Raw genomic sequence first — 13,877 nt, 5'->3', positions numbered from 1 at the left:
ATTTAAGTGCAAATGATTGATATAATAAATTACTTTTTTTTTTTTTTTTTTTTTTTTTTTTTTTTTAATCAAATAACTTATAACTAGTTAAATCTCATTTAATACCCGTATAGTTCAGTTTTAACAATTTTGGTCTATTAGTTACCGATAATATGATAGGTTGTGGAATATTTTAGCTTACACATTAAATAAAGGTTAGGCTTCAATATTGTAAATAGTTCGTAGTCGTTAGGATTTAGATTCGAAATTTAAATATTAAAAATACAAATAAGTAACTACTTAATTAAATCTGTTATATTAGTACCATCTAACTATTGAATTAAACGTGCTAATAACATGAGTTTCATTTCCTTAGATAGGTAGGTAATAACAGATAAATAAATAATTATTTGGGCATAAGCGCCATTCGAAACCAAATAACTAGTTTCTAATTAGAATCTTGGGGCGCAGCATGTTAACTGTGTTAACAATATATTAGCGCCATCTATAAATTAGAAGGTTTAACTACTTAGTTTCCTATGTAAACACAGCGTTATCTCGCAGGCTACTTGCATAGATCGATTATTAAGCATTACTACACTATTAAGTTCCTATACATCCTGCTAGATGGCGCAGTGTCGGGGGTGGTGGTAGCATATAAGCCGCTACAGGCGGAGTCTCGGCCTCTTTCCACGGGACCTCGCTGTACAAGCAACAATAAACTAGTATCCAGTATTACCAACACGCGGTTTCCTTCACATCCACGAGTCATCCCCTTCAATCCTAGATAAATTGCTGAACCGATTTTGATTACTCAGAATAATATCTACATTTAACTTCTTTTTTTAATCCTAGATAAATTGCTGAACCAATTTTGATTACTCAAAATACTATCTAAAAAACAGCTTATCTGTAACTGCTAAACCAAAACCCCAGCCCACTCACCAGCAGCCGCCGTAGAGTAGCAGGGCTCGGCAGGTCCGAGGGCCTCGTGGCCGCGGGGAAGGCCGCCTCGGGCAGCCTCCGCCCGGACGAGGCGCACCCCTCCACCCACAGCGGGGACACTAGGCGGCAGGCCAGCGCGCGCGCCTTGGCGCGGACCTTGCGGCAGCCACCTGGGGATGGATATAATATAAGATGAGAAAAAATATTTCAGATCCATGGAAGTAGAAAAAAAGACAGAAGGAATCTCGCTAACTAAAAAGTGAAGCACCGAAAGTAAGTCGAATTCATTGTTACGACGAGCCCGACACACACACATTCACACTCAAAGTAAGTTAGTTTGCCGCCGCGCGCCAATCACGTAGCACCTACGCACCCACACACTCTCATGTCGCCGCCATTGTGGCGCTTCAGTGTTTTAGTAAGCGAGATTCCTTCCGCCTTTTTTTCTACTTCCATGTTCAGAACTGTATGTCCCCTACAATAACTGTAAGAAAAAAACACAATAATATCCAATAACACCATACTAACTTAGTCTCTGCACCAGAGGGAATCAAAATATCTGGCTGGTTGGACTTTATGAGTACTTAATTAATTAATTCTGGAGAAATATGTAGAATGAAGTTACTTCAATTTCCTTTCAGGATATTTTTTTTTTTCTGTGGGTAGTATTATAAATTGTACCCACAAGTTAGCTTTAGGAATTTAAAAACTGAAACGGTAGTATGTAATTATCTACTCATTCTGATCAAATATAGAAAAATAGCATAAAAATAGGTTTGAAATCCTTCATGTTTGCAGAGTGCTATAAACAACTGAACAATTAACAAAAGTGTCACTAACCAGCAGCCCAGACCACATGTGTGACTAGAGGCACCCAGCTGGGCACCACAGAGGCGCCCAGCGCAGACAGCGCCGAGCGGAGAGCTAGTGCACGGGAGCCGGGGCCCACCTGGAATAATAAACAACATATAGTATAACAATGAGGTACCTAGTCTGTAAGAAATTATTCTTATTAATAAGGCCGCCAGTTGTACCATCTATATTGAGCATTTCCTGTTGTAATTTGTCTGCATTTGTGTACAATTCAAGTAATATTCTTCTTCTTGGCATGCTGGTGACAAACACTACTAAAGAAACAAGTATTATATTAAAAGATATATTTCACTGGTAAAAGCTCCCTCTGATTACCTCAACAAGGATGACCAGGCCTCGGAGCACATCACTACAAGAGTTGGTGCCCTTCAGCTCGGCCCACTCTGCTCGCAGCCGCACACGTTCAGCGATGGCTGAGCGACGCTGAAAAAAAGAACGCAAACATATTGATTTTATATGCTAAAAGAATGTTAACATAATAATTACAAACATGCATTCATCCACTACAAGCTTTCTAAAATAATATACAAACTAAAAACAAACCAAAATGTATTTATTTCAAGCATAGGTACCTAGTCTCTTTGTTAATGCAACATAAAAGTCTTTAAACTCGTCACCCGTAGCGCAAACTGAATATTGTTCATGCATTAAAAAGCGTTTTTCCAGACACCGTAATATTCTGCAGTGGGAGCTATACCAGTCCTGCTGCGCTCTTGTTGCCACTCGCCATGGTTGGAGAATGATGGAGAGAGTTTAGAAGATATTCACTGAACTGGAGAGAAGAGGTGGAAACACTTAGTTTTCGTTCGCTACTAAAAGGATTACAGGAGGTTGTTTTGAGTTAGATGTTAGTTTTTGTGAAATATCTGGAATTATATGTATTTGTAGAGTTTCACACGTGCTTTTACTCTCAAAAAACAAAAATAAAGTGGAATTAAACTTAATCAAAAACACATGAAATTTCACGGTACGGTTTTGTTTACGTTTTATGTTACGTCAAGCAAGTCAACTGTCAAATCTGTCAATGTGACAAAGTTATGACAGTTCAGGCGGGTAGAGTGTTGCCAGTATTTATTATTAAATTAAACAGCGAAAAGTCAAAGTCAAAGTATTTTTTTTTATTCAACGTATAAATATAAAATTATTATTAAACAACCTATTAAGGTAGGTAGTTTTATAATATTTTAATATTTATAGGTACTATTTTAGTTTAGGTTTATTAGTCGTAGATCACATTTTATTATTTTATTCTGTTTTATTTAATAAAAACAGTAGGTACAACTTATTTGACATTAAAATTTTCAGATGATTGACAATTTTTACTACTCTCTGTTCGGATAAGGGACTCTTTCTGTCTTAGAAAATTAAAAGCAGACTGACTGGTAAAATTACAAATTTTATAATGTTTTCATTGTAGTTTTAGTTATTTAATTAGTTTAATTCGTTATTTAAGTTGAAGTTTGAACTTCAAATAGACTCTTAAGTGTAAATCCTTCTTTCAAGGGCTCTATGGCTAATCCTAGATAAGAGCTGTAAACTGGCTGCTGTTCTTCTTCAGTTTTCACTTGCGCTAACTGCGCAGCAATGTAGAGGTTCGGACCCATTTCCCCTCGAGGCTCGCCGATCTCCACTAGCTCTTCAATGTCATCGACTACAGGTTTGGCTGGCTATAAGATAAAACATAATTTTTAGTATATAAAATGATGCATTGGAAATTGGAAAACCTACTTACAACGGTATTTTATAGCGATTATAAAGGCACACATTTTAATTTTAGCATTTTGAAAAGTAATGGAAATGATGACATTTGCTAATTACCTAAATAATGTGCATTCGACAAATTTAATGTCTGTACGTGACTTCAAACTAGTTACCACTACAGCATAACATTTGTCTAAAGTAGTGTTGCCACGAATAGTGAATTGGCCGAATACCGAATACCGAATATTCGGCGACGCTGCCGGCCGAAGCGCCGAATATTCGGCCGCCGAATATTCGGCGCTACAACCTGTTTTTTTTGTTCCTGGAACTGCTTTGAAGAAGTCGCTACAGCTTATATAAGAAATGCTAATTATTAGGAGGCAGAATGCTGTGGCAAACGAGTTGAATTTTTATTTGATATTGCCGATCCTTACCAGTGGTGGTCAGCAAACAAAAAACAATACCCGAACCTTTTGAAATTTGGAAAAACATAAGTATCTTTCTTCACCTGGAAGTAGCGTTTATAGTGAGTTATTTTCTGAGGATGGTAACAATGAAAAGCGCAATCGTGGGCTACCAAAAAATGCTGAAATTGCTCGTTTTTATCCAGCACAACTTACTACTGATTAATTTTAAAGTACTAAAATGTTGTGATTTGGAAATAAATACCCAATTTTGATTAAAATAACAAGTCATTTTTTACATGATTTACTATTCGGTATTCGGCCCGAATAGTACGCACTATTCGGCCGAATACCGAATACTGAAAAAACTGGCCGAATAGGCCGAATACCGAATAGTTGCCGAATATTCGTGGCATCTCTAGTCTAAAGTATCCCTTACCTCGTTACCCCAGTTCATTTCAACGCCGAAGATCGGCTGTTCAGTGTACGCCTGGTGCAATGTAGTCAGCTCCTGCAGCAATGGACGCAGCCTGTCTGGAGGGTCGGCCCGGAACCCCAACACATAGCCACCAGATGACTGCCGAGTGACAATGACCAATGCTTCGCCGAATTTGGAGTCTCGGATTGATATCTGGAATAAAATATGGTGATACTTATAGTGTACAAAACCAGCCACGAAGGATGTTTAACACGACACGTAATCTGTGAATAAATTATAAAGTTTATTCAAAATAACTCTTAAATAACTCTAGATAGTGATCGGTGGTTGATGGCGATACTTTAATACCCACATGTAGGGTTTTTTTATATACTGGCAACATAAAAAAACTACCATAGACTCTAAAAACTTTTTTTAAAAGCTAAGATTAAACGCGCCAAAATCCTACTTCATTCCATCAATCGCAAATATTGAAACTCACGTTTTCAATAGTAATATACGGCATGGACACGTTGAAGGCGTCGTTGACGTCGGCGTGCCACACGACGCGCACGTTGCTCACGACCAGCGTGCCCAGGTTGCCGGCATCGCTCGACAGGTTCCAGATGCTGTGCTCGTGCAGGCATATCTGGAATTCAGGGAGTTGGTAGTTTAATCTTCGTTACCAGTTAATGCGGTGGCTCCCTGAGACCCGCACAGCCAACCAGAAGGGCTAGCACGGGGCGCAATTAAGACGTGATAAGAGTTCTCCGTCACGCTCGCGTGCGCGATGGAAATCTTTTGTCACTTCTTAATAGCGCCCCGTGCTTGCTCTTCAGATGCCGCCTGACTGAATAGGTGGTCCCACGGGCGCTGCCTGGAAGGCCCTGGAGCTGGAGACCGGGCAAAGAGAGCAACCTCATGGGCCCGAAGACTCCTCCCGTCACAAGAGAACCCCGATCATGGTAACGTAAAGTGCATGGTAACGTATAGATAACAAAAAACAATTCATGGAAATGATTCCACGGTACTTACATAGAAGATCCAGATCAAAGTAACTGAATTTTAAAGAAAATAATATTGGTATACCTTTTCTAGTGGCAGCATTCTCAGTTGTTTGTTGTGTATGATAGCGCTTCGTAATTTCAAGTCTCTATACATTCGTGATCCTGCATAGGCTCTGAAATGAAGATGAGTTATGTAGGTAAGTTCTTTTTTTATTCTGTTCAGGTTATTTGCTACGTACAGTGGTGTCGTTTGTAGATTTGCTAGCGCCATCTATGACTTATTACTTACTTCCTACATAGCCGATAGGTTCATAGTGGTTCATAGGTTCCAACCCGCGTCTCTTTGGTCAGAAGCTGGCATGTTACCCGCTCCTCCAACTCCTTATTGTAAGATCTTACCTGTGAGCGCCAACGACGGCCGTGTAATGGCGCACGCAAGAAGGCGAGAGGTTAGTGAATATAAACTCGTATCGGTTATTCTTCTGAGCTGCAAGCACATAGAGAGCCTGAGTGGTTCCACGCAGGCCGGAGCTCACGATCTTTGTGCTGGTTGACAGAACCGTGTTCAGGCCTATGGCTGAAAAGAGATATAGATAGAAAAAAGTTTAAGTATAGTGCCACAATCTTATCTGTTCCGGTGGTCAAAATGTGCAACTAACGAAACGTCATTGTCATACTCTGTGGCACTCTGTGCGTTATTTGAGTTGTCAATTTCTGCGAAGAGGCTGACGCTACGTTATTTAATTTGTTTTGTGATTTTCTGGGTGAAATAATGCCAAAAGCGCTGTAATGTGATGCAAGAAAAGTAGTACTATATATATTGGCTTCTTTACAGGAAGAATAACGTATTCAGGCGCCTTTAATTCCGTTTGAAAAATTGGAAGAACGAGTTGCAGCGGCTACAGGTTAGTGTTGCCAAATATAACGAATAATTTTACCCATATACTCCATGTCATTTTATGAAATATTTTCCCGAGAGGCCCGTGCCCCAGCAGTGGGGACGGGATGGGTCGTGATACTCGTGATGAAAAGTATATAAACTTTATTTTTCTTTGATTACAGGTGTGAGGACATGACATGATACTTTAAATCTTAGGCAGTATATCAAGAAGAATTTCGCGCACCTGCAGCGATTTTAGACGAAATAATGATGATTTAAGACATGTCATTGTTGAGTTATCAAGAGTTGGCTGAAAAAATTGCTTTTTGGCAATTAGCCTTTGGAAGGAGACCCGTGCCCCAGCAGTGGGGACGTGATGATGATGATGATGATGATGATGAATTAGCCTTTGCACACTGTCTGAATTTCTTTTAATTGTATGCTCTTGTTTTGTGTTACTTTAGAAAATGTAAAATAAAGTGTTCAAAAATAATAATTAATTAATAGTTTTTTTTAAGTCTATCTATCTCGTTATTCCCACCCACATATAAATTACCTATACTATACCATTGTAATCTAGATTCAATCTCCTATATCAGAAGCAGAACATAATCAGAACTAATTTTATTTCTGTTCGCCGTGGACAAATTTTCCATACAATAAAATGTCGTTTGATATAATTATATCCACTTTCATTTACCTACTATCGACCCTATATTTTGATTTATCTATACTTATGAATGTACCTAATTATAACAATAGGTAATAGCAGAAATGCATTGTCGTTTAAATCAGAAATAGGCAAAATTTAATCGAAAGCAACACTGGATTCGATCACATAGACGTCGCCACCGGAACAGATAAGATTGTGGCACTATACAAACTTAAACGGCCATCATTATATTTAATGCCATCTCCTTATACTTAAACTCTATGGTCTCTAAGGAGGCGAGTTCCTAAACGCGGGAGCTTATTTCGTAAGCAAGTAGGCTGCTATGTAAGCTTTATTAAGCGTTCGCATTTCCACTTAGATGATTCGTAAATTTCGTAATTTATTTCGATTCATTTTAAACAATCCTTAACAATGATCCCAAGTGTAGACCACCTATCTTCACGCACTATGTCAGTTTAACGATCCATGTATCATATCTGTGCGGGTTGCACGATTTATTATCATCTAGTGTCCTTTATTACTTCACGCTCTGTTAGATTTTATCTGAGAGTTTTATTTCATGAAATTATACTGTACTAAAGCTGCGGTGTGCCTCGTCTTTGAAATGGTCGATTTCAATAAATTTAAAGCTTTTGATTGAGGGTGCTTCTGATAATCCAAAATCGGTCCATTTACGACCTTTGACTGATAGACTCATAGCCGATAGTGGCTACATGAGAAAGATGATTAGAAAATAGAATCTTAGAAACCCTTTTAGTCGATGATTGGCTAATAACATTCCAATACGTACACAAGTTGATCCTTGGCTGCGCCAGTGAGTGCCAGATGATGCGTAGACACGTGAGCACCATGCGCCCTCGTGTCCCCGTATTCCCTGTAACCACAGTCCATGCTGTAAGGTGTTTCAAGGCCGGTCGGCAAGCACAGAGAAAATCGAACGTTGACCTTTTCATCTCTGACGCCGGCCATCAAGGTGCATGCGACAGAGTCAAATTTAAAAGGGCAATGCCCGTTTTTCGCTGTGCATAGCGATCGTACTTTACCTATGGGCAGTGGCGGATTTACAAATTTGCCGCCCGTAGGCCATTAATATTTTGCCGCCCCTACTGACTTTTGAATTTCAATACGTTAGTTTAATTCCGTTATTAGTACGATTGTGAACTTAATCATATTTCTGTCATTTAATTAGATTATTTTTGCAACCTGCTATGTACTGAAGAGTTTAATGTTAACCTAAAAAGTTTAATTTGACAGGCAAATAAAAAACCCCTAAAAAGACTTTAAAGCGTAAAACATCTGTAATCTGTAACTTTTAAAAATCGATTTTCAGCAAACTTATTGTCTAAGAACACTCTCCCGTAGAACACATGTGATACAAAAAAAAACTAAATTGAAATCGGTTCATTCGTTCAGCCCCCTACTCTTGAAAGGCAATGTATTGCGTCTGTCTTTCGTTGTCAACATTTAAAAAATCATAACTTCTCTTCAAAAGCGTTTTACAAAGGGGCCGTCCATTAATCACGATTATGTCGTTTTTCTAATTTTTTGACCCAAGGTGATATTCGGTGAGGTTTGGGTCCACCCCACCCCCCTCCCCCCCTGGATCAAGTGTATTTTTTTGGAAATCTATGTAAAGGCTATTTTTGACTAGAAAAAATGTATATCGAAAATTGCGTTTTGAATTGGAAAACAATTATAATGTGTATTTGCAATAAAATTTATTATTTTAGAAAATTTTGCGCAGTTCAAAATTTCGGTTCAGAAATACCTAGCGCTTTTTGTCAAAAAATTAATACACGTAATGTCTAACGAGACCCCCCCTCCCCCCTCGTGATGTTTCGTGAGGTTTTCCGTACCCCCTCCCCCCCTCTTTGAGCCTCACGTGATTAATGGACGGCCCCAAAGACTAAAAATACTTATGTAATCAGCTAGGTAATGCCTATTTTAAGAACCTAGAAACAAGAATATAATGCATACAATTTAGAAGTTATTTTACAAAAACGCCAAAAAAGACTTTTTTGGTCAAAATCTAAATGTTGCCAACGCAAGACAGACGCAATACATTGCCTTTCAAGAGCAGGGGGGCAGCGGTGTGCAATGCGAAGTGCTATCCAAGTTTGGATAAATAATAATATGCTCCAAATTATGTTTTCGCAGTAGAAAGATATGTAGGTATGTAATGATCCAGGATCCGGTTTTATCGAAATATTACAAAGCGTTTATTAATCGTTTTTGTATTTTATAATAGTAATTTATACATGGATGGTACAGATGATACAAGTATAATTAATTATTAAAAAAAAACTACTTATTTTCCAAATTTGCCGCCCCTCTCAATCTGCCGCCCTAGGCACTGGCCTTTTTGGCCTATAGGTAAATCCGCCACTGCCTATGGGTAGGTATCGTACGTATCGCACCAAACGGATTCATATTAATGTATGGAGAAACTAAGTGTCGGCAATGATGAGTGAGAATATCTGTACAAAGAATACTGAATGCGATGTGTCCGTTGCGTTCGATGCCGGACGGTGGTCGTTTACCTTTAGTGTCTTCTATCGGCTCTATGCGCTCGAAGATCTTTTCGCCGGGACGGAGACGGAGGTAGCTGGTAAGAGAAATCATAAAAGGTGTATAATGATGAGGCCCCATTGGTGCGTTGAGTCGTGTTAAGCCGAAAGTCCCAAAGGAATAGTCAACATTGCGACGATTGACCTATAGGGCCTCGCCCTAATACCGAGTCGGTTTATTCATTTTACGGCGGGTGATTCTCAAATGACGCGATTTAGGTATGTCCAAGCCATAAAATACATGAAATTGATAGTTTTATACCAGGATGTATTTTTTTTAAATAATGTATCTTGTGACCGTTTTTATACATTAGTAATGTAATGCATAAATTTATAAAGAAAGCGACAATGATTTTTTAAAACTCAATATCATAAGTTCTTTGGCGCGTCCTTCACTTGGTTTTATTTTTAGGTCAAGAAAAACTCACTTTTTAAAGTAAAATAAGCTTATGATTTATATGTTATCATTATAACAGATACTTATGGTAATTGTAAATTAGGTTTCTATTCACTCTTAGGTTTAGTTTTCAAAAATATAAGGCATTCAATTTTGTCCGAGAAAAAAAACTAACTTCTTTGGCGTAACGATACCGTCATCCTACTCTGCGTTTAAACGATCACCGGACATAATCACCATGCGTCCCTCACCCTTCAGTCTCCCACTATCTTCAACCAGGAGCAGAGGAGCGTAAGTTTACGGAGTATGACGAAAAATTTTTTTTTTTGCGCCATAACGGGTTTTGGTCAGGTAAGTGCCTAATTTCTTCGATTGTTACTTTCATGCTATTATTTGTTTTTGTTGCATACATATTTTTGTCCACGTATGTCTATTCAAACAGTATGCACGTGTCAATAAAAGGTACCAATTGTACATCAGCTTTCTGTAAAAATAAATTTTAAGTGATGATTTCTAATTTCGTTGGCAATAATTTCTTTGGATTTCTTTGGCATTCTGCGCCAACGAAATTAGTTTTGATACAAAGAAATTAGTATTGAGTATGAAACACCATTAATAACGCTAACTTTATGCATTCAATGTCTATTATGGTTAATTCTCTCATCATCATCATCAGCCAATAATCATCCACTGGACATAGGCCTCTCCCAATAAGCGCCACAACACTCGGTTCTCGGCCTTCCTCATCCAACTACTACCGGCTACCCGCCTAAGGTCGTCAGTCCAGCGGGCAGGAGGGGGTCCCACGCTGCGGTTGCCTGTTCGTGGTCTCCACTCGAGAACTCGTCTTCGGCAGATTTGACCAGCCCACTGCCACTTCTGGTTGCATATTTTGACAGCTATGTTGGTAACCTTAGTCCTCTGACGGATAACCTCATTTCTGATACGATCCATCAGAGAAACCCCAAGTATAACTAGAGAGTTATGCTTGGGGTTTCTATGGAGAGCCATAGCACGCTGAGCGACTTTAAATTGGTGGACCAGTCCTACCATCAGTGTCCACGTCTCAGCACCATACGTCATCACTAGCAGGACGCACTGGTTGAAGACTTTTGTCTTCGGGCTCTGAGGAATGGACGAGGAGAATATGTGACAAAGTTTCCCGAATGCAGCCCAACACAGTTGGATGCGCCTTGCAGCCTCCTTGTCCAAGTTGCTTCTGCCTAGCCGAATAGTCTGCCCGAGGTAGGCGTATTCATGCACAACTTCGATTGTTGCCTCACCAACGACGACCGGCTCCGGTTTCATGTGAGCATTGTATATGACTTTCGTCTTGTCCTAGTTCATACCGGCCTACACGTCGGGAAGCAGCATTTAGGCCACTTAGCATCCAGCTAAGTTCCTGCAGAGATTCTGCCATAATAACGATGTCGTCCGCGAAGCGGAGGTGTGACATGTACTCGCCATTTATACATATGCCATGTCCTTTGAAGTCCAACGTCTTAAAGACATCCAGTGAATTGGTGAACAGTTTCGGAGATATCACATCACATCCCCCTGTCTCACTCCACGTTTCAGTTGGATAGGTCTTGCCGTCTTGTCTTGTGGTCCTGTACTTGGACAGTCATAGTAGCGGCATTGTACAGACACCTCAACACCTCGATATAGCGCCAGTCGATTTGGCATCTCTGCAAGGATTCCAAAACTGCTTAGGTCTCGATGTAGTCGAAGGCTTTTTCATAGTCCACAAAGGCTAGATACAGAGGCTGATTATACTCTTCGGTCTTCTGTATAATCTACCTTACTGTGTGGACTATTGAACTAAAGCCTTTTTGAAACCCAGCCTGCTCCGGGTGCTGAAACTCTTCTAACTTTTGGGCAAGACCATTCGTGATAACCCTTGAGAACAGCTTGTATACATGGCTTAAAAGCGAGATCGTCTATAGTTCGTCTATAGTTCTTCAGAAGGGTTTGGTCACCCTTCTGAAGAACTGTAGTCCTCTCTAGAAGCTGGTGTTGACAGCTCCAATTTGGTGCAGTGTGGGACGAAGGGTAGACTTCACCAGACATCTCCTCTCCAGATTGAAGTTGATATTCAGAGTGCCTCGGAGAAGTCGGTGATCACTCCCAGTTTTAAACCTATTGATCACTGGGACATATCTGAAAATGTGCAGCTTGTCAGTCATAATGAAGTCTTTTTCGTTTTTCGTCCTACCATCGGGGCTTGCCCATGTCCGCTTCTTCTGGGGCCGATTCTCAAAAAAAGAATTCATCAGAAAGAAAGCCCCTCCCTTTCGAGGAAGTCTACAAGCATTTGCCCTCTCTGGTTTCTGCTACCAAAGCCATGATGTCCTACCCTCGATTCGTCGCATTCTTGTACTCCCACTTTGGCGTTGAAGTCCCCCATCACAACGGTGTATTGGGTCCTAGCAGTACACGTGATGCCCTAGAGATATCCTCGTATACTGCTTCGACTTCAGTGTCAGAGTGTGCCGAGGTTGGTGCATATAACTGTATGACCTTCAAGGAATACCTCTCGGTTAGTTTAAATACTAGGTACGCTACCCGATTTGACACACTGCTGATCTCCACTACGTTGTTGACAAGGGTCTTGTTGACGAGGAATCCTACGCCACCTTGGGACAGTTGGTCGCCCTCCTGATGGTAGAACATGTGGCCGGACTCCAGGGACATCGTGTCCTCGTCCTCTTTACACTTTTTTATACCGGTGACGCTGCTGCCTATCGCCGGCCTATGGGATTTAGAGTAGCTGTTTTTGGATGGTTATACTGCCATCATCCGGTCGCCAGAGCCTCGTCTGTTATTTAGCAGAGTGCATCACGGGCAGGGGAGGTTGGCAATTGGTTCATTGGGATGTTTAGAACCCTTGCACCCTTACGTGATCAGGTAATTATGTTAAAAAAATAAAAATATGCGTGATTTTTAGTTTTGTTGTGTATTTTTTGCAATCTACGTATAAAACTAATTTCTTTAAAACAATTTCTAATTTCTTTGTTCTAAAAACTAACTTCTTTGGGACCTTTTATAATTTCTTTGGTGTGTTTTCTAATTTCATTGGTGCCAATCTAATTTCATTGCCCCAAAATTTTTTAAAATCGCTGTAACTTTGAATCGGCTCGATAGATTTCAGGGCCAATAAGAGATAACTAAAGAGGTCTAAAGCCTCTACAATATATGGGGTATAATATTCAAACAACATGAAAAAAAAAATGCGCCAATGAAATTATGCTTTTGGAGCCATTTTTTGAGAATCACCCTAGCACACTAAATTATGGAAGTTTACGTTATCTAATAGTTACTTACTATGTTTTATGGCCCCACATTTTTTAATAATAAACAGTTAACTAAGTTTTTCATAATGAATCGCAGTGTTTAATTATATTAAATGTGTAATATGTGTATCAGTTCAATAAATAAAACAGTTTTTTTTTGTTTTTCTTACTTGAAAGGCAAATCGAACAGTACTTCCCGATCTTCCCACACCGCTCCAGGTTTTTTAGACATTATTGAATATAGTACTTAGAATAAGTAATCGATACTCGTATCCCTTATTCTATGGGTTCCACTATTAATTAACTGGCTGAAAATAATATTGTTTAAAAGTAAAAAATAACTTCCAAGTTTGTTGTTTTGATTGGTGCGTTCCCATAGCAACAACCATAGATACTGTAGGCCTCAGAAAAAGCAAGTGGTTAGTTATAATATTTTTGTGGTCCAGTTAAAAAAACATTATTAGGAGGTAATGGTGCCTTCCTATTTAGGAGGCATCGAAAGGGATTCAGGAGCACAGTCGGGCTCTGGAGTTCAAAAATCAAATCAAAAAAATCAAAAAATATTTATTTAAACACCATAGAATTTAAAAAGTTAGAAGGTACAAACAAACAATTTTAGGAAATTAAATAAAAGGGTGAGAGATTATAAATTATCGAAATTCGGTGGCTTCCACACTAGGCTCAGCCTGTGTCGTGGATGCCAGTGTACCTGGTTACAAATAAAATGATTAACTAAGTAG

At 39.4% G+C, this 13,877-nt stretch overlaps 2 protein-coding genes across 2 annotated transcripts; both read right to left on the bottom strand.

The window, feature by feature from the left end:
• Positions 1–885: 885 nt before the first annotated feature.
• Positions 886–2,906, bottom strand: LOC125488813 (microcephalin-like). Its single transcript, XM_048622300.1, has 4 exons — positions 2,495–2,906; positions 2,113–2,220; positions 1,765–1,873; positions 886–1,094 (listed from the first exon to the last, which is right to left on the bottom strand). Exons 1-4 carry the CDS (start codon positions 2,525–2,527, stop codon positions 886–888), a joined length of 459 nt encoding a protein of 152 aa, XP_048478257.1. The 5' UTR covers positions 2,528–2,906.
• A 190-nt stretch (positions 2,907–3,096) lies between these two features.
• On the bottom strand, positions 3,097–13,522 carry LOC105380197 (Bardet-Biedl syndrome 5 protein homolog). Its single transcript, XM_011549702.3, has 8 exons — positions 13,308–13,522; positions 9,421–9,485; positions 7,671–7,754; positions 5,727–5,904; positions 5,410–5,500; positions 4,823–4,969; positions 4,342–4,533; positions 3,097–3,464 (listed from the first exon to the last, which is right to left on the bottom strand). The coding sequence occupies exons 1-8, from the start codon at positions 13,367–13,369 to the stop codon at positions 3,246–3,248; spliced, it is 1,038 nt and encodes a 345-aa protein (XP_011548004.3). The 5' UTR covers positions 13,370–13,522; the 3' UTR covers positions 3,097–3,245.
• Positions 13,523–13,877: the final 355 nt, after the last annotated feature.

This window comes from Plutella xylostella, chromosome 7 (genome assembly GCF_932276165.1).
Source record: "Plutella xylostella chromosome 7, ilPluXylo3.1, whole genome shotgun sequence".
Classification (NCBI taxonomy): domain Eukaryota; kingdom Metazoa; phylum Arthropoda; class Insecta; order Lepidoptera; family Plutellidae; genus Plutella; species Plutella xylostella.
Note: the sequence above shows the minus strand (reverse complement) of the source record. Positions and strands in the feature narration are given on the sequence as shown.